The 26,803-nt window shown below is 50.4% G+C and overlaps 1 protein-coding gene across 1 annotated transcript in view; it reads left to right on the top strand.

Moving 5' to 3' along the window:
- Positions 1-1,580: 1,580 nt before the first annotated feature.
- The window catches only part of BFSP2 (beaded filament structural protein 2), a gene marked incomplete at both ends in the record, with an annotated part of 69,323 nt that continues 44,100 nt past the window's right edge, over positions 1,581-26,803 (top strand). Inside the window, one exon of the mRNA XM_079704479.1 lies at positions 1,581-2,069. Coding sequence (XP_079560605.1) covers positions 1,581-2,069 — 489 coding nt within the window. The remainder of the gene's footprint in view (positions 2,070-26,803) is intronic.

A 26,803-nucleotide genomic window follows, 5' to 3' on the forward strand; every position in this document is an offset into this window, starting at 1 on the left:
CATATAACCAACATTGATATTTATAAAGTACCTTCCATGTCATTTCAAATAGAAAAAGTAGAAGGAAGAAAGAAAAAGGGAGGAGCACATAGAATATTCCAGAATATTTAACTCTACCTGTGTGACATCGGGAGGTACCCTGTTTTCTGGGTTTAGGGAGACAGAGGGGGTCCTAGATAAGTCACTGGACTAGGAGTCAGAAGAGGCCTTCTCGTCCCAGCTCTGCCACCTCCTGGACAGGGGACCTTGGGTGAGTCACGGCAGCTCTCAGGTTTGTCATCGCACAAGGGAGAATAGGTGGTCACAGGACATGTGAAGATGCTTCTGGAGTTGTGCACTGTGCAGCCCAAATGTCAGTGCGTGTCAACCCTGAACCTACCTCCTAAGGTCGAACTGAGAACTCGGTGAAGTAAGGCATGGAAACCTGCCCAGCACTGGATGGATTCAGCTGACCCCTTCCCCTTCTCTCCTCAAGGGACATTGCCACATTGCAGGATCTGGGGTAAATATCCAGCTCTGGGTTTTGGATACTTCATTTCTCTAGGGTTAAACTTAAATGCAGTGGATTTTAGGTCCATTTTGTTATCCTGGGGGCTGCAAGATCCTTTCTGGATACTGAGGGCATGAGTTAAAGTCTGGAGGGTGTCATCCAATCCTAACTTGGAGCACCCTTAAAGATCTTACCAGAAAACCTCTTGTTTTTATTTGCTAGTTTTCTGGCAGTTGGGGAAACAGAGGTGTGGGGAACATCTGGAGCATAATAGGTGGCTGACGTGTGTGGGACCTGAATTTGCCCACGGTCCCTTGTCTAGTGTATGAGAGAGTTAAGAGCCCAGGCCAGTGCATGGAAAATAAGGTCCAGAGAGGTGAAGCAGTGTGGCCAAGGTCAAGCGGCTGATGAACACAGTGCGGGAGGGTGGGGGCGGGGAGGGGGGCAGGAAGGTGCCAGGGAGGGACCTGAAGCTGCTGCCGGGACTGAGGGAGGAGGCGTGAAGGAAGCAACAGGCTTACTTTGTTTCTCTGGAGTCCCTGGGGCTGCCTCCCACCAAGGCTGGTTCACAGCCATTTCCAGGCACACCTCCACAGTCACACATGCAACACAAGTAAGGCTGGAGAGCCCTGACATCAGCCCTGGAACACCTGGAGTCAGTCCTGGCTCAGCCACTCGCTGCACTTGTGATCTAAGGTCTCTGAGCCTCAGTTTACCCATCTGTGAAGTGGGGCTGCTGGGTGCCTGCCTTGCCCTCTCAGGTAGTGAAATACACAAGCCCAGATGAGCCACCTTCACAGCCTGCACTGATCCAGCCTCCCCACTACCCGCAGAAAAATCTAGGAGGTCATGTGCACAGCCTGCACATGACCCTGCGGAGAACGCCTGAGGGCCTCTCTGCACACAGCCCTTGGGGGGGCCATTTCCCTTTCAGCCTGGTGAATGGTGGAAACTCATGGAAAACAGCAGACACAGCAGCCCTGGCACAGGGAAGCTGCCAGAGAGGCCAAGTCACGGGGACGCTGGGGCTGGAAACCAAAAGCCACTGGGCTGTGCAAACCCACTAGGCACAGCAGAGGCAGAAGGGGTGATGAGCACAAGGCGGGTGGTGGTGGACGCGCCCGCGGGGGCCAGCTCCAGCATGCCGCTCCAGAGGCACAAGGCATCCTTCCGGGGAGCACAGTCATCGTCTTCCCTGGATAGCCTCCCAGCCTCCAGGACTATTGCCGTGGGTGGTCTTGCCCGCACACCCAGGGTCTATGTAGGCATGACACCCAGTGGGTGCACAGGTGGCCTGGGTGCCCGCGTGACCCGCCGGGCCCTGGGCATCAGCAGCGTCTTCCTGCAGGGCCTGCGGAGCTCAGGCCTGGCCACAGCACCCACTCCAGGCCTGGAGAGGGACCTCAGTGCCGTCGAGGACCTGGGGGGTTGCCTGGTGGAATACATGGCCAAGGTGCACGCCCTTGAGAAAGTCAGCCAGGAGCTGGAGGCACAGCTGCGGATGCACCTGGACAGCAAGACCACGCGCTCAGAGAGCTGCAGTGCCCTCCGGGCCTCATGGACCAGCAGCTGCCAGCAGGTGAGTGCCTGGGAGAGGATGCTGACAGCTGCCTGCTGCACCTCTGGAGGGTCATTATCAGACAGCAAGGGTGCCGAGGCAGGGGGCAGGGAAGTGAGCGGTCTGACGCCAGAGAGACTGACCCTAACCCCTTACGCTTCCGTGCTAAAACCGTGAAGGACGATAACAACAGTAATAATAATACTAATAATAATAATAACAGTAACAGGGCCCACCATTTACTGAGGTGCGCTCGGGGCCACGCCCACGCCAGGCCCTGTGCAGGCACTATCTCCTCTGGGGCTCAAAGCAATGCTGTGCAGAGGCTCATTCACTGATTTCATTCTTAGATGGAAAAACTGAGGCGCAAAGAAGTTATGTGCCCAAAATCACACAGCCTGTCGGGAGATGGAGCTGAGATTTGAACCTGAATTTTTCCAGGTCCAAAGCTTGCATTTGTACCATCAGCCTGGGCTGACTCTGTAACCTTTGTGTTAAGAACGGGTTTTTACAGCCATCGTCAAATGGAATACCACTGAATGGATGTGGCATTAAAAACAATAGCTAAATGGAGGTATGTTCCTGTATCCATTTATACAGGGCTGTCCCATAGAAATCTGAGCCATGCAGGTAATTGACAAGTTTACTACCCACAGTAATAAAAGTAAAAAAAAAACAGGTGAGGTTAATATTAGTATATCTTATTTAACTCAATATATTTTAAATGTTATTTCAACATGTAATCAATATAAAAAGTATTAATGAGATCATTTACATTCAACGAGAGCCTCTGCAATGATGGAAATGTCCTGTATCCTCACTGTCTAGTCTGGTAGCCACCAGCCACCTCTGGCTATTGAGCACTTGACCTGTGGCTAATGAGACAGAGGAGTTAACATTTTTCTTTCATTTTCATTCATTTAAATTTAAATAGCCACATGTGGCCAGTGGCTACCTTACTGGCCAGGGCAGGGCACAGAGGTTTCCTCTCTGTCCCTTACTTGGTCAGGACCTGCTCTCCAGGGTGCCAAGCTCATCCGTCACGTCTGCCTGCAGCCTGTGGTTCTGACGCTGGGGCCGCAGCCAGCTTTGCACAGCTCACCTATCTCTTTGTGGGTGGCTGGCTTCTCTCCTCCCCCACTCCCACAAATGCTGGCCTTGGCATCCCTCTGAGCTAAATCAGCCTCTAGCCCAGCCAGGAACTGCCAGCTCAGACCCTTCGCACCCTGGGGCACCCAGCACGCAGCCCACGGGGGGAGCTCACGGACCTTCACTCGTGTGTGGCCAGGTGATGCTGGGCAGACACACTCAGGGGCCCCCCATTTGCCCCTCCTGCCTCCCACTTCACCCCAGGATGCTTCTCCCCCACCACCAGCTGGTGCCTAGGTGACAGCACAGTACGCATGACACCCAACACTGTCCTCTCAGCTTTTCCCCAGAGCTGCTGTTCTGCTTGCATCCATCTAGGCTGTGAGGAGAACCATCTTAGAGCAGTCCGGGGCCTTAAAGCTGGCAAATCTCAGACAGCCATTCCTCCAGGGTTCTCTCCAACAGTGCTGATTCCAAATATTTGTGTCCTGTAAACCACCAGAACGCCCTTATTCCAATATTTCAGCATTTGCCAGACAATTTCTTGCACTCAGATGCCACACTGACTTTTCACGAGAGGTCAGGCATCCCAATTTGTAGGTCAAAAAGTATGACCACAAAACCTAGTCCATACTCAAGAGAGACTGACTTGGTCTGGCTCCAGAGGTCTGGGCAACTTTTACCCAACTTCTTTGAGCCTCAGTTTCCTTATCTGTAAAATGGGTATAATAACGCTGTGGGTATTCCAGCAAGTCCATAGATAAATAAGTTGCATAGGTCCTGCCTGCAGGTAGGCTACAGACCAGAGAAGTGCACAGTGAGAGCAGTACAGGCACAGTGCTGTGGGCTGGATGCCAAGACAGTCAGCCCCTGAATGGGGGTCATTTTCCTTTCAAGTGACTCTAAGTGAGATTCTAAGTATGAATACAGAGTTCTCTTTTTCCTCTTTTATAAAACATGGACTTGAAGATACAGTTAGAACAACCTATAAAGTGGAGTCATTTCTGTATCACACAGCCCAGTCCTCCAGCCATGTTTAGCTCTGTTCCATCAAAGAGAACAAAAGAAAATTCTACATATCTGAGATAGACACATGATTTTCTTTCTGTTGCTGTTGCATTCGGCTCTAAGACAGCTTTGCCGATACCCTCTCTCCACCCCGTACTCTCCGCCCGTCACCAGGAGGCTCGCTTGGACATGCGCCATTTGACTGCATTCTGTCCCGGCCGAAAACCCTCTGGGCTCCTCCTCACCCACGGGACACAATCCACGACCCCGGGCTCAGTCCACAAGGCCCTTCCGAAGCCACCTCCTACCTGGGAGGCCGTGAGCACACCCCATGCCCTCGGCCTGGCGACTCCTCTGAGCTGCTTTCCTGCTCCTTCTGTGATCGCTTGACAGCCTGCACGTACATCCACTGCGGCAGTTACCAGGTTGTCCTGTGTCATTTGCGTGTCTAGACCCTCACAGTCCAGGATCACTTAGGCAAGTGGAAGGGGCACAAGCTGGGGGTCAGGGGAACCTGCATTTGGCTGCTGGCTCTGCTTCCTACTAGCTGGGTGGCTTTGCATCAGTTACTTAACTTCTCTGAACTTGTCTCCTCATCTGCAATTCATCTAGTACACAGGGCTGTTAGGGGGTTAACTGAATGTAACGTATTTAGTAAAATCAGTGACTAACAGCGTAGAAAGAAAGTTTCTCTGCTGGCACTGCAGATACCTAGAGGCATGTACACGATCGACGCTCAGAGCTGAGCGGGACCTCCCCTCAAATCCTGGTTCTACCACTCACGTGGGCCACCCACCCACCTGCTCCATGTCTCCCTTTCCCCGTCTTTGAAATGGACGAACACCTCACCAGTAGAACGGGCCACTATGAGCATGAAATGAAATAAGATGTGGAAAGGGGCTGTGCACGTGCAGCGTGGCATCCTCAGTCAGAGCACTTGCCCCCGGGGGCTGGGCCTCTGGCCAAGGGCTTGCTGTTGGAGCCATGGCTCCCTTCAGGGCCTTAGCAAGACTCCTTCCCCCCACCCACCAACAGTGTCCTCTCGTCACCCAAGAACCTGGGGAGACAGCTGCCTCCTAAGCCCTCTCTGTCCCCCAACGGTAGGCCCAACTGCTGGGCACCGAGAAACAACACCCTTCCCCCTGAGCGGCAGGCCCCACTGCCTCCCTGGGTGCTGGTCAAGGAGCCCTAGACCCCCCCCCCCACCAGCCAGTCCCCTCAGAGCTCAGGAAGGACCCGACACCCCCCACCAGGCCATCTCCCCGTTCCCGGCCTAGAGCTCAGCCCCCCGCACCTCCACAGTTCAGTTACGTCAGGAAGGGGCGCCCTTCTCCTCACGGAGTCTCAGTGGCAGCCACACGTGCTGGGGGTGGCTGGAAGCCGAAAACTCTTGTTCCTCTGCCCTCGCTTGGACTTCTTGGCCTGGAGCTTCCTGCCCATCTTCCCGAACACCTGCCCCCACATTCCTTACCCTTCACAACGCTCCCTTACCCTCGCCCCTTGGAAGCCCATTTTCCTCCATCTGCAACCACCTCCCCGCCCTTGTGCGCCCAGCAGACCTCCTCACCCTTCAAGTCCAGTTCAATGGCACCTCCCCCTGTGAAGCCCTCCCTGATCTTCTTTGACTCCTCAGGACCAGCACTGTGCTTGAGGCTTGGGATCAAGCTCTCCGTTACTGAGCCCTGAAGGGGCTGAATGGTGGTTGGGCACCTAGAGAGACATGTCACCTCCTCCTTAGCCTGGGCCCCTAACAGGATCCAACAGGGACCTCTGTGGCCCAAGAGCAGGTTGGGCTGGAAGTGCATTTCAGCGGCACATTCTCAGACCAGGCTGCAGGAGCCACGGGGACGTTCAGAACAAGTGACCAGCATGATTTCCTTTTATGTCCAACACTTCTGTAGCTGTTTGTGAAAAGAGAACAAAAGGTTGGAAGGGGACAGGGCAGGATTAACTGAGAACTCCCAGAGCCTTTCTGGGAAAGGGTCTCTCCCATAGCCTCTCCCACCCCCACCAAGAGCTTTCACCCACCAACCATGAGGAGACAAACGCACGTATTCAGAACAAGAAAGAAGGGGTTGAGAGGGGGAAAGAGGTTGTTGCCACTGTGGGAAAAGCCACAGCATGGAAAGCAGCCCGGAACGGGGTCTCTAGCAGGGGTTCACACCGTAGCAGGGTCAGGAAAGCAGCCCGGAACAGGGTCTCTATCAGGGGTTCACACCGTAGCAGGGTCGGGAAAGCAGCCCAGAACAGGGTCTCTATCAGGGGTTCACACCGTAGCAGGGTCGGGAAAGCAGCCTGAGGAAAGTGTCTCCATCCTCTTTCACTGTATATGTTTGTGAGCCTTGGAAGAACCAGGGTCAGAGTCAGGGCCAGCTTCACGGCTATGGGCCGAGTACAGCCCTATGGAGCTCTGAAGGCCCCCAAAGTTGGGCTTTAAGACTCGGTAGCCACCATCTTGAAACTCTCACTAGCTGTATCTTTGAATCTGTATTTTGTAAGTGAAGTCCAAGGGCACGATGAAGCGTGGGTCAGGAACTTGGAGCCTTGGCTCAAACGGGGTCCCTGTCTCCCTGGGACAGCCAGGTCCCATGACCCCTGGAGACCCGAGGCCTCTCCTGACCTCCCCTCCTTGCCCCACCCCCAGCAGAGGCCTGGTCACAGGGGCAGGGAGGGTCTGGGTGGCATGTTGGGTTCAGTACTCTTGGGGGTCTCCTGTCCCCCATGGCTTAGGGTGGCCAGTATATAGGAAAGGGAGATGCCTGGCTGGACTTCCCCATCCCTGACCAGGGCCTGGCACCTCAGTCCAGTGGCTGGCAGGAAGGGTAATCCCCCAGTAGTGGGCCACAATGTGCCCCAAATCATGTGGCCCAGCCCCCTGGGTGCCTGTGAGGGTTGCAGCTGCCCCGTGGCCATCCCTGTGCTCAAGGGATTGCAAGATTAAACAGCAAAAATGGCCATGATAGGTCAAGAGAAAAACCAGGAAGAAAGGAAAATCTTAGTACCTTTAAAGGCCCCCTTTCTCCTGCTTTTTGAACACGGAGCTCTATATTTTCATTTTGTACTGGGACCCACAAATTATGGAGCCAGTCCTAGTTAGAGTTAAATGTATATGAAGTTTCTTTTCAAGTCCAAATCTCTCTCTGTGTGACTCAGCTGTGTTAGAACCTCTCAGCTATTGATACTTCTGCTAAGCAGTAAAAACAGATGGAAAGGGCTTCCCTGGTGGCTCAGTGGTTGAGAGTCCGCCTGCCGATGCAGGGGACACGGGCTCGTGCCCCGGTCTGGGAAGATCCCACATGCCGCGAAGCGGCTGGGCCCGTGAGCCATGGCCGCTGAGCCTGCGCGTCCGGAGCCTGTGCTCCGCAACGGGAGAGGCCACAACAGTGAGAGGCCCGCATACCGCAAAAAAAAAAAAAAAAAAAAAAAAAAAAAAACAGATGGAAGAATTCCCAGGTGGTGGCCACAGATGCCAAGGCGGACCCGGGCACCAGCCCACTGCTCGGGCAAAAGGTGGCCCTTTCCGTCTCTGGCTTTGCTGAGTGCTCTGACTTTCCTTGCCAAGTGAATAATACTGATAATAAGCTCTGGCAGCAACATCAGGCCCTTTCATCCTCTAACAGGCCAAACACAAGGTTGGAATTAGCAGCCTCCCTTCCTCGGAGCTGCGGATAAAAGGAGAGTGGGGACAGAGGAGGTGCAGCCACAGAGTCTCAAAGCACAGGGAGCGGGCGGAGGCCAGGTCCATGGAGATGCTGCCTGGGGAAGAAAGAGGAACGTGGCGGCTTAAATCTCCACCGAATTTAGGGGTCTCCATGGGAGAAACCAGTGGCTTACACCTCCAACAGCAAAGGCTGTCAGCTGGAGTACAGGAGAAATCAAAATTATTGAAAGGCAAGAGGATTAGAATTTTAAATGGGCCTGATCTGAATATTTTCCCTGCTCTCACAGTCCCTCTTTCTGTCCCTTGCAGAGAAAGAGAGCCCATACTCTGGGGATCTACCTATTTGGGGAAATAGCTGGAAACTTAGGCAATCTAGGTCTGGGCCAGGTTTCTCTCCCCACAGCACTTGTGGTCCTAGCAGGTTTTTAAATAAAAGATATGAGAAGAATCCTCCCCACTGAATAAAATGAAAGGCAACAGGGTCATTGTTGTGATTCACAACCTGGTGTCCCTGAAAGGGGGAAGGAGAAAGAACTGAGCAGTTTTAGAGCCAGCAAAAGCTTGAATGCATTTACCCAAGACAAACCACACAGTCTACTGCTCAAGAAATACAATTTCTTTAGTGAGAGGAGGCCAGTAAGATAGTTACTCTGTTAGCTGGTCTATAAGGGACACTGACGTATCATTAGAAATGTAACCATACAGAGAAAAATATATTGAGAATTCCTCTGAGGGAGAGTGCTGTGTAAGACTGAAAAAGATCCTCGGACGGAGCAGGGGAGGGGAAGGAGGCTGGAGGCTCTTGACTGAGTAATACAGGCGGTCAGTAAGCTGCATTCTAAGAAGGGTGGTTTCCTGGGGGCTCTTGTTTTGCTGCATAGAGTGTCTGGGAGGGAGCAGAATTGCTAAAGAATTTAGGGGAGAGACTGAGTCCTGTTACTCGGGGCCTCTGTGCCCTTCCCATACGCCGAGCTCAGCCACTCTTAAATCTCTTAAGATCTGTTAAAATATGAGGTCCGTGCTGAGGAAGGGGACAGAACAATCTAGACAATTGAAAAGAGAGGCTGTGCTGCAACGACTGGGGATTATGAAACCAGAGAGCCCTGAGGTCAAACTCGGGCCCCACATGACCTCCAGGTAAGTTCTTCCTTGATCTCTCTGCATCTTGATACCTCATCTGGATAATGAGGATGTTTGGAGACTTTCTTGAATGATAAATTGTCTCTGAGAAGAAAACACTAGTGCCCTTCCTGCAGAAATTAAAAAGAAAGGGATGTGTACTATCTCTACTACTATGTAACATTGGTCAGACGTAGTAGTCAGTGCAATCAGAGAAGGGAAAGTGATCGGGAAGCACCAAGAACTGGAACAAAAAAGGGAAAATGCTGGTCTTTCTGGAGAGTCCAAAGGTTCCATGTGACAATTTTACAACAAACAATAACATGATTTTAGTAAAGTAGCAGGTTATAAAAAGAAATAAAGATCAATGCCCCTCATATCTATACACAACAAAAAAAGATATAACAGAAGAGAAAATCTCATTTATGATAGCAAAAAATAAAATGAAATACCTTTAAATAAACTTAACACGACATGTCCGGGACTCCCCTGGTGGTCCAGTGGTAAAAACTCCACCTTCCAATGCAGGGGACGTGGGTTCGATCCCTGGTCGGGGAACTAAGATCCCACATGCCGCAGGGCAACTAAGCCCGTGCTCCACAACTACTGAGCTCGCATGCCTCAACTGAAGGGCCCGCATGCCGCAACTACAGAACCCACGCACCCTGGACCCCTTGCACAACAACTAGAGAGAGAAAACCCACATGCAACAACTAGAGAAAAGCCCACACGCTACAACTAGAGAGAAGTCTGCATGCCACAACGAGGAGCCCACGCCACAGCTGAGACCCAGTGCAGCCAAAAAAGAAAAGAAGAAAATAAATGGGACTTCCCTGGTGGGGCAGTGGTCAAGAATCTGCCTGCCAATGCAGGGGACACGGGTTTGAGCCCTGGTCTGGGAAGATCCCACATGCCATGGAGCAACTAAGCCCATGCGCCACAACTACTGAGCCTGCGTGCCACAACTACTGAAGCCCATGTGCCTAGAGCCCGTGCTCTGCACAAGAGAAGTCACCGCAATGAGAGGCCCACACACCACCACAACAAAGAGTAACCCCCGCTCACTGCAACTAGAGAAAGCCTTCGCCCAGCAATGAAGACCCAATGCAGCCAAACAAATAAATAAATTCTTTAAAAAAGAAAAGAAATGAATAAATATTGTTTAAAATGTCCAAAATCTATATGAGACTACAATAAAACCCTCCTGAAGATACAAATGGAAAGAAATACCATGTGCTCAAATATAAAGACTCAATAGTATAAAGATGTCAGTTCTCTGTATTAATTTATAAATTTAATGCAATCCTAATTTTTAAAATACCACAGTTGTTTTTTCTTAGCAGTAGGTGGGCTTATCATAAACTTCATTTGTAAGAACAAAAAGGCAAGAAGAGCTAAGAAGAAAAACTAAAAAATGAAGAGCAAGGGGAAGGGAAAGCGCTCCCAGATAATAAAACATACTAGAAAGTCTCTATCATTAAAGCACTAAAGTACATGAGGAATAGGAAGGCCAACGGAACTTAAAACAAATTTAAAAGTAGGACCCACTGTATATGGAAATTTAGTATTGATAAAGGCAGCATCTGAAACCAATGGAGGACTTTTCAGCAAGTGGTATTCAGGAAACTGGATAGTCATAAGGAAAATAATAAAATAGGATCCATCCCTCACTGTACTCTAGGATCAATTCTAAATGCACCCTAGATTTAAATGTAAAAGAGGAAGCCATGGGGCTTCTCTGGTGGTGCAGTGATTAAGAATCTGCCTGCCAATGCAGGGGACACGGTCCGAGCCCTGGTCCAGGAAGATCCCACGTGCCGCGGAGCAACTAAGCCCATGCGCCACAACTACTGAAGCCCGCATGCCTAGAGCCCATGCTCTGCAACAACAGAAGCCACCGCAGTGAGAAGACTGCACCGCAATGAAGAGTAGCCCCCGCTCACCGCAGCTAGAGAAAGTCCGCGTGCAGCAGCGAAGAACCAGTGCAGCCAAAAATAAATAAATTTAAAAAAAAAAAAGAAAAAGAGGAAGCCATACAAAGCTAAATTCCTTTATAACTTGGCTGTGGGAACATTTGTTCTTGATACAATTCAAAATCTAAAAGCAATTTATTGATTTTTTAAAATATTGATAAATTTGATTACCAAAAATTTTTTTAATTTTACATTGCCATATAACACCATAAGCAAAACTGAAAGATAAATGGCAAACTAAAAAAGAAGTATTTGTAACTTAGAATATAAATTGTTAATATCCCTATTCTATAAACAGCATTTAAAATTTGAGGTTTAAAAAAAAAGCCAGCAACACTCTTATTTTTAAATAAGCTAGAGATATAAAGAGACATTTGAAATAAAAATTAAATGAAAATGGTTCTTAACCATACAAAAGTTTGCTCAACTTCACTCATGATAGAGAAATACAAAAATAAAACAAAACAAAACCTACCTGAGATACAATTTTCACCTATCAGATTGGCAAAACTCCACAAATATGTCAATCTGTTTTGTTGGTGAAGCTCCAGGGAAGTCCATACAGTACTGATGGGGATAAAAAATGTTGCAACCACTCGTAGAGAAGAAGTCGGCAATTTCTAGACAAATTTATATGCATTTATGTATATTGAATTTGATCCAGCAATCCCACTTCTAAGAATCTCTCCCAATGACACATTGGCAAAAACGTGAACAAGAAGTATGCATAAGACCATTTATTTCAATCCTACGAATAATGGCAAAAGACAGGAAACAACCCAAATACCTATCAATAGGGGAATAGTTGAATAAGCAATGATAAATCCACAAAAGGTATGAGGAATAGCTCTGTAACTATTATGGAATGATCACTTCCAGGATATACTGTTGAGTTATCTTCATAATTTAGCAATACTGTACTGAAATATCTGAAGAAGAAATAATATGATATCTAGGATTTGTTTAAAATAATCTGGGGTGGGAAGGAAATGTGAGGGGATATTGGTGAAAATAGGCCATGCGTTTATAATCATTGAAGCTGGTGATGGTTATATGGGGGTCCATTATACCATTCTTTCTTTTTATATATGTTTGAAATTTTCATAATAGAAATGAAGATAGAATGTCTACCTCCTAGAATTGGTCCATAGGTATTAAATGAAATAATGTATGTAAATTGCTGGGTGCATAAGCAATACCCAGTTAAAGTTTGTGGAATTGAATAAACAAGAAGTTAGAGACATTGAGTGGGTAGTAACATAAACAACTGTGTTTATATACATGAATTCATGAGAGGTTCAAACCACAGACACTGCAGGAGTTTAGAGAATGAGTGGGGTACTAACCAGCCCTCAGAGGTGCCCCAGGAAATGGAGATGAAATGTGAGACCCAAAGAACCTGCCAGAAGCTCGGCATGGACCAAGTTGGGAGTCAGGACCAGGCATGACCGTCTGCAGGGCAATCTGCATGTGGGGTTGACTCCCCAACTGTCAAAGGGAAAGTCTGCACTGGACACTTTGTTAAAATCAGCAAGACAGGTTTTATTCAGAGTACAGCAGTAGGGAGAGAGACTTCAGAATAGGACTGAGAACACTGAAGGAGGTTGAGGTAGGGTGGTCTAGGTAATCCGGCCACCCGTGCTTGCTACCTGGCGCTTATCCAGAGGAGAAACACACCTCTCATATCTTTATGACACGAACAAACGGGAGGAAGTGCCCCCCAAGGTTAGCATCATACCCTCCTACAGGAACCCAGATGTTTGCACTTCACAGGTCCTGGAGGAAACATTCTGGGTTGTTGGGGATTCATATCTCGAAGGAGTAGAGAAAGCATTTACAGTTCCAAGTTTCCTAAAGTAATCGTCTCAGAAGAGGTAGGTCAGGAGCCTCTTGTCAGGTTTTGGCTGGAACAGTAAATTCTTTGGCAGCCTAAGCTTTCTCAGGCAGGCATTTCAAGAGGGCTGGGGTCATCCTAGGGACGTGGCCTGGAGCAAATGGAAGCCATGCTAGCGTCTGGCCAGGTCTCCTAGTGGAGGGAGGGGGTGGCTGGAGGGTGTGTGCAGTTTTCAGGTCTCACCTCCAAGCGCCAAGCTCTCCCGGTCTGTGCCCCACCTCCCTCAGCTCTCTATTCCAGGAGTGATACACCGCAGCGCACAAAAGGCAGCCCACAGGGGCTGGGCAGTGAGTGCTGAATACAGAACCAGGCAGGTTCAAGGTTTCCAACCAGAACCCTGAAGAGAAATGCTGGAAACAGGCCGAATGCTCCATAGGCTAAGTAATGCAGCAGAATCCTCTGCAGTTGTAAAAAAGAAACAAGGAAGCTCGCTCGGTACTGATGGGTAGCTAGCACCAATCTACATTTTTTTGAATGAAAAGGCAGACTGCAAAACCTGTCTGTGCTATGCCACTGTTTGTTTAATAAAAAAAAGGGAGGGAAGGAGGGAGGGAGGGAGGTGGGAGGGCAGACCCTCTCTGGAGCACACACAAAGTGGTGGCAACGGATGCTTCTAGTGTGGGGCTGGGGGACTGGACACAGAGGCAGAAGCAGGCTTCCTTTGGACTCCTGCACGGTTACAATGTTTTATCTTAAAAGAAAGTGAAGTTATAAGTAAAACTCCTGCCAATGACTTGTCACTGAGGGCCAGGGAGGGGAGGGGGTATTCCAGCCAGGTCCAGGGCTGCTGAAGTCCCCACAGCCTCACAGAAGCACCAAACCAGGTGGGAGGAGGAAGTCTTCTCCACAGCCGCCTCTCAAGACAAAACCCCTACAAAGTTCAAGAGCCGTGTACAAGAGCAATAGGAAAGACCTCCTCCTGGCCTGTACTCTCCAGAAGAACTAAGTTAAAACTTAACCCAGGCGAGTGCCGAGGACACACGTGGTGCCTCTGTACGGGGAGTTATTGAAAGAATGGCTGAACCCAGCAGAATGTAATCCAGGGCCCCCGGCGTTGCCCCAGAGGGTTTATGCTGATCCATTGAAGTTGAGGACTCAATTTAGGAAAATAAAACCTAGTTTATCGTTGTCTGGCTGGGGAAAAGCACATAAAGATTCATTTATCTGGCTGTAAACGAGCTGGTAGAGCTGAGTGTCACAAATGCATTATTCAGGAGAAATGAGAAGTTATTTCAGCCACTATCAGTAAGTAATGAAAAGCAGTGTGCAGGGAGTGGAAAACTCCATCACAAAACCGACCTGCTGTCGGAGAACTGGTCATTTTTATTTATTTATTTCAGGGACCAGTGAATAACCATCTAAATAAGTCTCAGGGGAAACAAAACGCTACAGCCTGGAGAGAGGAATGAAGATAGAAAGGCCCCCTCTCGGCAGACTCTGGGCAAAGTTACACTGGAGGCTAAGAACCCTCACCCTCCACCACCCACCACCCACCACCCACCCCCATCCCCCATCCCCCATCCCCCACCCCCATCCCAGAGCGCCCGAGGCCCCGCCCTCACTCGCCCTCCCTCGCTGCCCAGAGCACAAGGCCTCACCACCAGCTTTTAATTGTGTCAACTCTTCATCCTCTCCCACCCCTCCCGGTAAGGGCCTGATCTCGGGTGGCCTCGGCCTGTAGTGGCTTGAAGCAGGATTTCTGTTCCCAGACAGAGATTGAAGTCAGGCCCCGGCAGTGAGAGCGCTGAATCCCAGACACTAGACCACCAGGGAGAGTGGCCAGTGACAAGGCCCTGGCCCATCAGCCTTGTAGAAATGAATTTGCATCAAGAGACGGAAAGTAGTGAAACAAGTAATGTGTTTATCAGGAGTAAAAAGAGTACGTGTGAATACACTCACATGGACGGGCTCAGAGGGAGAGTCGTGCCCTCGTGGTAGTTTGAATCACATTTTTTTTTTCTTTTTTTTTTTTTTGCGGTACACAGGCCTCTCACTGTTGTGGCCTCTCCCGTTGCGGAGCACAGGCTCCGGACGCGCAGGCTCAGCGGCCATGGCTCACGGGCCCAGCCACTCCGCGGCATGTGGGATCTTCCCTGACCGGGGCACAAACCCGTGTCCCCTGCATCGGTAGGCGGACTCTCAACCACTGTGCCACCAGGGAAGCCCTTGAATCACTTGTATGGGGCATTTCTTCCGGGTTTCCTCTGGCCAATCATCTTGCTTTGCCTGGCTCTGAGTCCGTATCTGGTATATCTGGTATAACTCAGAGTCCTCCCCTGTGTGTGTGCGCATCTCTTAGCCAAGATGGATTCTAGTGAAGAGGCCTATGGGTAGGTTGACATCACCTACTACAGGATGATGCTCCCTCCCCTTTTGGTCCCCGAGGAGCCTTTCTGCGCATGTGTAGTCAGGAAGTTCTCCTTGACCTCAGAATGAGGGACACGTGGTCTCTTTGTCTCTTATCTGGGCAGGGCTCAGCTCCTCTTCCCTCCTGCTGTTGTCTTCATCCTGGAGTGTCTGTCCACAGGGGACCAACTCCAGCGGCTCAGCCTGCAGCCCATCCATCTCCTGCCTCAGGCCCGCTGCTCCAGCCTGCTCCCAGCCACTCTGAGGAGGCAGTTTATCTGATAAATGAATTGACAGTTACTTGGGGAGGGATGTGTCTCTTAACTTAGTAGCACTGGTTCATGTACAGAATGAAGGTGGAAACAGCTTTTGGCCCATTGGTGGCTGTGAGGTATGAATGAGACAAGGGAGTAAAGTTCCTGGCCCTGGCCCCCAGGAGCACTGCCTGCAGAACGAATTGCTCCTGGTGGGATTTCAGTGCCCACAGGTGCCTGGGAGGGAGCCAGGAGGCCCCCAGCACACCCAGGGCTAGCCAGGCCAGTCACTCACTGCGGAGGGCAAACCCCCAATTCCCGGGGGCTCTACCCAGGTCCCAGCCACCCTCTGGAGCGGGCACAGGTGCCCTTGGGGCTCTACACGGTTCCCTCCAGTGTCTCCTAGCAGAATCCTGCTCTCTGATAAGACCCATGGAGGTGAGCTGTGCGCACTGTCACTCTGAGCCACTGGCCTCCGGTACGACCCTCATTTCTGCGTGACACCTGCAAGTATTAACAGGAACTTTTACTCACTGTCTCAATGGATTCTCTCAACAATGTTTGTGTCACCCAGGAAGATGGGGGAATGCCCACTGCATCAGCCAGTGGGGCCCACCTAACAAAGTAACACAGACTGGGTGATACCGCAGGGCTTAAACTACAGAAACTTATTTTCTCACAGTCCTGGAGGCTGGAAGTCTGAGACCAAGGTGTCTGCAGGATTGTTCCCTCTGAGGCTTCACTCCTTGCCTTATAGGTGGCCATCTTCTTCCTGTGTCTTCTTGTGGTCTTTCCTCTACACCCGTGTCCAAATTTGCTTGTCTTATAAAGACACCAGTCACATCAGACTATGGTGACCTCATTTTAACTTACCTCTTTAAAGGCCCTCTCCCCAAATGCAGTCACATTCTGCATGGTACTAGGGGTTAGGACTTCAACATGTTGATTGGGATGGGGGACACAATGCAGGCCACAACACCCATTTTATAGACAAAGAAACTGAGGCCCACAGAGATTAAGTTCCTCATTGAGTTAGTGTCCCAGCCAGGACTAACTCAGTATGTTGTCTGTCCCCCAAAACTTATGAAAAGCCTCCTGTTAAACTCATTTGAAAGACCCCAGACCCTAAAGGGTAAACGGGCCAGGGATGGCTTGAGTGCCCACTGCTTGAGAAGATAGAGTCGTGGTCAGCCAGGACCGTTCTCTGAGAGGAGTTTAAACTCTGGGATGAGCCTCCTTTTTCTCCATTTCTCTGCCTCTTTCAATTTGGGAGAAACTGCCAGAAACAGTGATTGATCCTTACCCAAACTCACTCTAACTGGAACTCACCGCTTTAGCGGGGGTGCGTGAGGCTGGGCGCCTTCCAGCTGTCACACCGCTCGGTACTGGCACTTGAAAGTTTAATGGCTTGGCTGTCAGGAATGGTGCAGCCCCTTAGGGATTTCTATTTTCCTTTTTCAGTGATTTTTAACTCTCAGAAAAATGTGCTGAGCAGTCGGCCCTGGAGGCGGAACCTCTCTGAGCAGAGCTGAGGAACTCCCCGTGGTGCAGCTCCGCATGGGCAGTGGGCGCCTGCGGGGGGTGGTAGGAGTGCCCCTGGGAAAACGCGCACCTACACCACAGGTTCCCACAGACCGCTGGGCTGCGGCCCCGGTCCCCTGCGGGGGTGATCGCCTCCCACCACACCTAGATCCACGAGCCCCTTGAAGAGCTGAGGGGTCTTCCTGGGAGGTGAGAGGCCACACCCAGTGGGAGGCCCCCTGTGCTGACCCCCAAGGGCCTGGATCTGGGAGTGAGGCAGGCACCTGTTACAGCCACGCAGACCACCAAGAGCACACGGCTAGGGGGACAAAGTCAGGTTTGTCACTTGCTGCAGCAGGAAAGAAACTCTGGGGGAACCTGGGACATCTCAGGAAGAGGGATTGGAAGGGGCTTCTTGTGAGGTTTGGGCCTGTACTGGGCGATCTGGGGGAAGTGAAGAGTAAGGACTTGCTCTACATTTGATGCTGTCAGGAACTGGGGCCCTTGGATGACTGGGTAGCTTACAGTTTATAGCCAGTGGACAGGAGTGAAGCAGGCCTAGAGCCGTCATGGGTAAACAGCAGTCCCTCACGGAGCTGGCTGGAAGGCGCGTGTTGAGTCTGTGTGGCTGCAGAGCGCCCTTGCCTCTCCGTTCAGATGCAGTCACGGTGTGGTCTTGTCTCTGTGCCCTCCCACCAGGATCACAGAGTACCTGTCTGCTGGTCGCTGATACTCTGTGAGCGTTCGTGTGCAGGCGACAGTGCCATGGCCCAGCTGTTAGCCGCCGCTGCCCGCTGTCAGGGCCAGGGATTTGCTTCCTCCAGCCAGACTGGGCTTCCTGAGCCCCGTCCTCAGTGGCAGGAGGGAGGGCTCGGGACAGAGCTGGTGCGTCCGGGTCCCTGCCTCACAGTGGCTACGCAGGGCTCTCCAGGCTGGGACCGAGGTGCGGTTTCTTTGGGAAGCAGGACCCACTCTGACCTCAGAAATGCTGGATCCCACACTCCTGCCTGTGTCACCTTCTCTCCTGGGAGTCAGTTGCACGCCTCTGCAGTAAATGAGGTAGAACAGAGTGACTGAGAAGGGCCGGGTGGTGCCCTCAGACAGAGCCACCAGCTTTGTCCTTCCCCCACGGGAGGCCCTTACCTCAAGTTGAGGGGGGTAATCCCTATTTCACAGAACTGCTGTGAGGATTCTGGCAGATAATGCAGGGGAACTAGAAAGTAAGCTTCCAGAGGGCAGGAGCTTGGCCTCTCTATTCCCTGACCTTTCTCTGGCGCCCTGGACAGTGCCTGGCACATAGTAGATGCACAACAAATAGTGATTAAATCAACAAAGACGTGCCCAGCAAAGTAATTAGTTAATAAGAGGTTTTCTATTTCTATTATATTTGTTTTCTAGGGCTGCCATAACGAAGTATCACGGGGACTTCCCTTGTGATCCAGTGGTTAAGACTCCACACTTCCACTGCAGGGCGTCTGGGAACTAAGATCCTGGTTGGGAACTAAGATCCCACGTGCCGTGTGGCGTGGCCAAAATAATAATAATAATAATAATTTTTAAACAGAAACAAAGTATCACAAACTGTGTGGCTTAAACAACAGAACTTGATTCCCTTCCAGTCCTGGAGGCTGGAAGTTGGAAGTCTAGGTGTCAGTAGGGCTGGTTCCTCCTGAGGGTTCTGAGGGAGAATCTGCTCCAGGCCTCTCTTCTACCTTCTGATGGGGACCACATCCTTGGCAATCCTTGGCTTTCCTTGGCTTGTAGATGTATTAGTTCAGTCTCCACCTTCCTTCTCCCTGTGTGTCGGTGTCCAAATTTCCCTCTTACAAGGACACCAAGTCACATTGGCCTCGGGTCCACCCTCATGACCTCATCTCCACTTGATTACATCTGCAAAAATCTTGTTTCCAAATCAGGTTGCCTTTCCAGACATTCAGTAGGGGTTAGGACTTTAATATATCTTTTGGGTGGTACACAGTTCCACCCGTATCAATAGCTATTGTTTTTATCACCTTATAGTCCTGATTTCCAACATTTTATCCTATTTCCTCAAATGTCATTTTAAAGGTTCCAGAAATGCGAACATTTCTGCACCTAATCCACCTCACCCTCACTTCCTTTTGCACTTGAAATCAGATCCCAAATCCTATGAAACCACACAGAGCTTGGGGTTCAGAAAGGAAAGCCATGGTACAGACAGCCATGGTACAGAGAGCCCAAGAGAGTACTATTCATATAGTTGAAACAGTAAATGCTACTAAGTTGCTGTGTGATCTTGGACAAGTTACTCCACCTCTCTGAACCTCAGTTTCCTTAACTGTTAAATGAAGAGATTGGGTCAACCTGACCTCTCCTTGCAGACACACAGGGAATAGGCCAGATTCCCTTTCATAACTCCTTTGAGCAGGTGGTCACTTTACCACACTCTCCATGGGCATGAAGATTCCAAATACAGCTGACTCCCATGTCTGTCTTCACTTTGTGCTGCTAACTGGCTGCATGCCCTGAGGCAAACCCCTTTCTCTCCAATGTTCCTCATCTGTAAAATGAGAGGGTGGAATTCTCTGCTCTCCCCAGCCTTGACCCTAGACCTTTCTGTCACAGTTCCTCGTTATTCCCAAGCAGTGGAGGACGTCTAAGGGAAGAAACTGCCCTCCCATGAGCGCAGTTCCCTAATCTTTCGTGGCTCTGCTACTTGGCCAGCTGGGATAGGAACGTGCAGTACATGTTGGCCGCCTCCTTCATTTTCAAGTGTCAGGTGGTGACCTGTGCCCCAGCATTAATGAAGCAGTTTTATTGACACCCCCCTCCACACACACACCTGTCAGAATATATCCCAGGCCTTGCTAACTGTCAGTGAAGGGAGACATTTTTAGTCAGAGGGTTACTGAGAGAGCCCAGAGCCCACACCTGATCTGAGATCACAAAAAACCCAGATTAAGTGTAACCAACAGACACCTGGAATTTCCGACTTGAACAGTGCCCAGGATCATGCCTGACCTAAAGGTGGTACCAGATACAAGTGAACCTTCTTCCCTGTTCTCCAACATGCTCCAATGGCCCACTGCTCTCATTCATCCCCAGGAGCAGAGGTATAGTCCGACGGGTCCTGAATCGAACCCCCGGCACAATGCCAGGTGTACGGAAAGCGTGGGAGGGAGGAAGACAGACGGAGAAGTGCATCCCAGTGATTCATGACACAAGCTACAGAGTCCAAAAGACCTGCATGCAAATTCTGACTTAGCCATTGACTGGATTTGTGACCTAAAACAAATTTCTTAGCCTCTATGAATTTCAACATTCTCATCTGTAAAATATGAATAATAATATTTACTCTACAGGATTGTCATGGGAATTAAATAATTCACTTAGAGCACTTGGCTTAGCGTCTGGCCGGCCAAGCACTCGATAAACTGTGGTAGTAACTGACGTCACTGTTTGCAGTGGTTAAAATGACAATAACTGCTTGGATTGCAAGGCCCTCCTATTATTACCAACTGCTCAGCCAACTCCGCAGTACCCGAGGGAGAAGGAATTAGCAGTTGCACAGGGGCAATCAGAGATGAACCCTTGGTGTTTGGGAAGCATCTCGCCTTGTGGCAGAAATCCAACAGTGGCCTCCAGGCCAAATCAGAGTGGTGGAGGAGCCCCAGGCGGCTGCCTCTGACTGGGTTCCCTTGGCGAGCGGCGCCACCTTCTGGCTGCTCCAGGAACTGTATTGCACCCCTAGTCACCCAGCAGCAAAATGTGGTTTGTGCCCAGTTCTGGATGCCTAGAATCATCCCTTCCCTGCCGGAGCCACCCTGATCCGGTGAGGCCAGCCACGCACTTCATGCCGCCCCGCATTCATCTCAGAATTTCCACGACAGCTCCCAATTTCCTGAGGATTCTACATCAACCATAAAACTGCACTTTACCCTGAGACTGCATACATTATCCAGCAAGTCTTATTCTCTCCCGCTGCCGTTTGTGGTGGGAGAAACCACCCCCACCTTTTCTCTTTCCGTTGCATTTTCTGTGGCTTTGGGTTTTAGGTGAGAGCTTGAGTTTGGAGTAGGGGTCCTGAGTCTCACCTAGTCTCAGCTCACCAAAGGCTTTGCCTGGGTCCCTAATCTCTCCACCTTCAGCTTCCGCATCTACAAAAGGACAGAGATAATTACACCTGCCATCATGGCCCCGACTCTTTTGAAATTTACGGAGAATAACATGAGTGGGAAAAGCCTCTGTCAGTGTCAGAGATTAGGCTGCAGCTCCTCAGCCTGTGGGTGTAATTAGCGTCACATGTAACTACAGGACCTTAGTGATGTTGGTGCGCGCTGGCCCCGCCTCCTTCCTCACCAGCAGGCTCGACAGTGTAACCTTTGTCGTGGTGGCTGCTGTGGAGCTGGCACAGAATTCCTTTTTATTCTGTTCATGCCTCAGGCACTGATGGGTTGACTCTGCACCAGGCACTATGGAATTCAGATATTAAAGAGTCAAAATTCTTGGCCTCCAGGACCTGGAGATCCCAGAGGGACGAGGAGTAAATAAATGAATCCACACATTGTTGAGAGCCTGCCGTATGCCAAGCACAGCGCTGGGTGTGCAACGGATGTCAACTGTGTGTTGAACAGGAGAGATTCTCGAGGTCCACTTACAAAATCAGCTTTGGCTTGAAAGGAATTTCTTCCAAGGTCCCTTTCAACGTGTTCAGTGGGAGATAAATACTGCCTCCTGCCCGTGGTTGAGAACATGGATGGTCTCAGGATTTTTCTGATGACTTATAAGTAATTAAAAATTCTGTGCTCGTTCTAAGTCACAAAACACTGTCTCAATCCAGTAAACAGCACAGCTAGTCAACTATTATTCAACGTGAGGACCCTCGTTCTCGCCCCACAAGGTGGGGAGCAGCGCTCTCCCACCCCCACTCCCCCTGCTGTTTCTGACGCAGCCAGAGTGTAAGCAGGAAGGAAGGCGTGGAGAGGAGGGCGGCAAAGTCCCTTCCAGACGCGCTGCTGTCGGGTGGCTTCCCCACGCCTGGGTCTGGCTGGAGTTCAAACCAGATTCCTTCTCCTGGGGACACTTTCATGAACTCTGCTGAGACCCCCGCTCCCCCGCCAGACCAGCCACTCCTCGGCTGGGGCCCCACGGCCTCCCCCACCCCACAGGTGCCCTCTCACCAGGACCCCGCTCCGTGTATCCCAGGCCGCCATGCCTGTCGTGGGTTCTGACTTTGCTACCGGGGCGGGTGCACCCTTGGGCACTGAAAGAGGGGTGAGTGGCTTCCCCGTCTGGGCTCAAGCAATTTAGCATTCTGCTACACATGCACATCTTTTAATCGTCTTGCTACTCTGGGGAGAAAGTTTCCTCATCCCCGTTCTACAAACAGGGACTTCTTTTAGAGCACACACATCCCCAACTAATTGAGACAGGGTTTGAAGCCCTGCGTCCCTGGTCAAGGCCCACGGTTCTCCCATGAGTCCTCGCTGCGGTCGCTAAAGAGAGAAGGGCCTGGGCTTCCCTGGTGGCGCAGTGGTTGAGAGTCCACCTGCCGATGCAGGGGACATGGGTTCGTGCCCCGGTCCGGGAGGATCCCACATGCCGCGGAGCGGCTGGGCCCGTGAGCCATGGCCGCTGAGCCTGTGCGTCCGGAGCCTGTGCTCCACAACGGGAGAGGCCACAACAGTGAGAGGCCCGCGTACCGCAAAAAAAAAAAGAAAGAAAAAGAGAGAGAGAAGGGCTTGCTGTGAGGCCTGGGGTCGGCCGTCACGCCTCTCTCTGCCTTGCTTCTTCACCTTGCATGATCTCCGAGAGCCCTTTGCAGTCTAAAACCGCGTCATGGTATTTCTGAGCTGAGGCTTCCTGAAAGCTGACGGCAGAGAAGTCTGCAGGGCCTCACCCCCAGCGTGGAAGGCAGCCCGGCAACTCAGCGCTCTTCTTCCTGTTCTAATGCCCTGCGTCTCCTACAGGCCTGTACCTTAAGCAAGCGTAGGGGAGAGAGACACCATTTAACTGGTGCTGGCGTTCTGCTCCCTCAGTGAGGATGTGCCCTGTGCCCAAGAGATGGAAGGCGTGAATTTGCTTCCTCTTCACACGGGCTCATTTGCCACGGGTCCCTCCTGGTGTGAGGGACATGCCTTGCTGAGCATGATCGGTGTTTCAAGAGAGGAGCTTTCCAGATAGCACGACTCCTCTTTTAAGTCAACTGTTTGATACGAAGAAAAACCCGTCTGTGCTGGATGTATTGACTGTGGGTCCCCCAGATGGCACCCTCCTAAGGGATTTCCAAGGATAATTTCCAAGAACATGCACTGGCCGTGTTCTCCTGACACCTTGCTTTGGCTCCATCTGTAGGACTGCAGAGCACAGCCGCACACAGTACCCTGCGTGTTCTCTGCTGTGTCCCCCTAGATCCTCACAGCCTCTCTGCAGAGTAGCAGAACTGGTGTTATTATCCCCTTTTACAGAGGCGGAAACTGAGGCTCAGAGACGAGAAATCCGTGTCTAGTGATAACCAGAGGCAGGACTGGAACTCGGTTTCCTGTTCCAAGTCCACTACTTCGAGTTCTGTCCTCTCTTTCTTGCTGATGTTCACACAAGGATGAGTGAGCCTTTCTCCGTCCTTCCCTAATTGTCTCCCTATCCAATCCCATTCCTGGACACGGTGTCCAAACCCACCTTCCTGCACTTCAACCAGCCTCGGGCGTGGGCAGTGGGGTGGAGTCTCAGGCAAAGGAAAAGTGAGGATTCTTCTAGAGTTCTCTCAGTAGACGGTTAGCCCCACACCCACCCTGCCAATCTACTGACCGGTCCATTCTACACCGTTGTAATAAGTTGAGGTTATGTGTCCACATAACAAATAAATTGAGGTTATTTGTCCCCTTCATTAAATTAGCCTGGGTTAATTAAATTAAATTAGCAGACACAGGCTCAGGGGTAAAGCATATTAATTCCTGATTGCCCTTAAGTGTCCCTTAAGTTCCAGTGAAGGGTAACAAAGGTAACGTTTATTGAGCACTTACTATATGCCAGGATTTGGTCTGAGGTTCTTGCATAACCTAACTCCTTTGACCTCACAACAGCTTTATGAGGCCCATACTTTTATGACCCCCTTTTTAAAGATGAGGAAACTCACAGACATAGAAAACAAATTTATGATTACCAAAAGGGAAGGGGAGAGGGAGGGATAAATTAGGAGTCTGGGACTAACATATACACACTAATATATATAAAATACATAACCAACAAGGACCTACTGTACAGCACAGGGAACTCTACTCAATATTTTGTAATAACCTATAAGGGAAAAAAAATCTGAAAAAGATATATATATACACACACATAACTGAACGACTGTGCTGTACACCTGAAACGAACACATTGTAAATCAACTATACTTCGATAAAAAAAAATAAAATTAAAAAAATAAAATAAAGATGAGGAAACTGAGGCACAGTGCAGTTAACTAACTTTTGCAAGGTCACACAGCTAGGAGGTGAGAGAGACAAGACTTTCAGCTTGGGTAGTCTGATTCCAGAGCCCGTGTGCCCAGCAACCCTCTAGATGGACGACGGCTCGCAGCATCCTGACCCTGGAGAGTTTCTGGGATGAGAAGAACCGTTGTCTTAGGTGGATTCCCAAGAGGCAGACCCCAAGTCTAGGACTCTAGCAGGTGGCATATGATGGAGGTGTCCCCGGGAAGCCTGTGAGGGAGGAGGGAGCAAGCAAACCATCTCAGGCCAAGGGCCAGCTTCAGGGGAACTCAGGAGGGGAAGTTCCACCTCAGAGCTGTCCCAACCCCAAGCAAGGGGCTTTCACACCCCATGCCTGTCAGTCATTCCCAGAGGACTCGCCCAGGGAACTGAAAAGTGGGCTCTGCTGGCCGGAGGGCACTGCTCCAAAAAGAGCCCAGACTACGGACCCCGCAAAGTGAAAGCACAGGGAACCCACAGGCGCAAGATGGGTGGAAAAAACAACCCAAGGGGATGTGGCCGAGCGCTGACAGCATCTGCTCTAGCAGCAGCACCTGAAATAGGGAAGAGGAGTTCGCAATCCGGTTTAAGCCTCAACAAGTACCCCATGTATTTCTGAGCAACACAAGTTCCTCTGATGTTGGCAAGCGCCCAGGAAACAAATCTTGTCAGAGGGAAGTCGAGGATAACTATTTCTGCAGGGCCTCCTCCCGGTAAACACAAAGTGCCTCTCCGAGCCCACGTGACCGTGGCCATGTCCACGAGGCCGGCCCACGCCTCTGCAGCCACCTCCCAGCCCCAGCACACTGGCCGCGCTTCTCCGCCCCTCCCCCACGCCGGGAGAAACCCGCTCCATCTTCATGCGCGCTGCCCAGAGCCGCTTTTGGAGCTCTAGAGGTCGCCCTGCCCTCCACCTAGTGGCCTCCCACCACCGCTGACCTGCCTTCTCCATCCAACTGTTCCAGCCACTCTCGCTCTACATGACAGGGGCCTAGGGCGTGCCAGTCACTGCACTGATTTTCGTTCCCTCGTTGTTTTGTGACGTTATCTCAATCTTCTTAATCATGAAATATGTCAAACACATATAAAAGGGTGCCCAACATCCAAAAGTGTCCAGCTTAATATTATTTGCTACAGACCTCTTTCAAAAACACAAAATCAAAGATTCCAGATACAACTGAAACACCTTTTGTGCTGCTCCGTCCTGATTCCATTCCCCTCCCCAGAGGCCACCACTGCTCTACATTTGGCATTTATCATTCCCACCAGTGTTGTTTCAATTTTACTATATATGTATATAAATCCTTTATAGGATTGTTTTGCATGATTTTAAACTTTATATTCAATTGTATTACACTGTGTATTAGGGTTCTCCAGAGAAACAGAACCAATAGGATGTTTCTAGAGAGAGAGAGATTTATTTTGAGGAATTGGCTCACACTATAATGAGGCTAGAAGTCCAAAACCAAGGTGCCCGCAGGTTGGAGATCCAGGGAAGAGCTGTTGTTCCAGGTCAAGTCCAAAGGCCATCTGCTGGCTCTGGGGACCTCAGTTCAGGAGAGTTTAGGATAGTTTGTTCTATTCAGGTCTTCAGCTGACTGGATGAGGCCCCGCCAACGTTGTGGGAGACAATCTGCTTTACTCAGAGTCACCAATTCGAATGTTAATCTCATCCAGAGTAATGTTTGACCAAATCTCTGGGCACCATGGCCCAGCCAAATTGACACGTAAAATTAACCATCACACACTACTTCCTTCAGCAACTTGCTTTCTTCACTCCTCATTTTGATTTTGAGATTTATCCATGTTTATACATCGAGCATTTCATTGTATTTATACCATAGGTTATGAATTTTTCTGCTGATGGATAGAGGTTGCTTTCGGTTTCACTATCACAAACAGGAGGGGCATGAACCTTCTCATGCACACATGGGAGAGTCCCCCTAGGTCCGAGGTGGGCAAACTATAGGCAGAAATCTGACCAGGCGCCTGCTTTTGTAAATAAAGTTTGACTGGAACACAGTCACACCCGTTCATGTACTAATTGTCTAAGGCTGCTTTCATACTCCCAAGCAGAGATGTGTAGTTGCAACAAAGACCACAAAACCTAAAGTATTTCCTCCCTGGCTCACTATAGAAAGAGTTTCTGGGAATTCCCTGGTGGTCCAGTGGTTAGGACTCCGCACTCTCACTGCGGAGGGCCTGGGTTCAATCCCTGGTCGGGGAACTAAGATCTCACAAGCTTCGTGACGTGACCAAAATAAAAAAAAAAAAAAGAAAGAGTTTCTTCCCCGGCTCCAGGTCAGTACCTAGGAGCAGAATGGGCTGTGCCCATCACCAGCTTTTATACGGCATTGTCAAATGGCTCTCCAAAGTGGCCACACCAGTTTACCCTCCTGGAAACAGTGTGTGAGATCCCCACTTTCTTCACACCCCCAC

This window comes from Hyperoodon ampullatus (assembly GCF_949752795.1).
Source record: "Hyperoodon ampullatus genome assembly, chromosome: 5".
NCBI lineage: Eukaryota > Metazoa > Chordata > Mammalia > Artiodactyla > Ziphiidae > Hyperoodon > Hyperoodon ampullatus.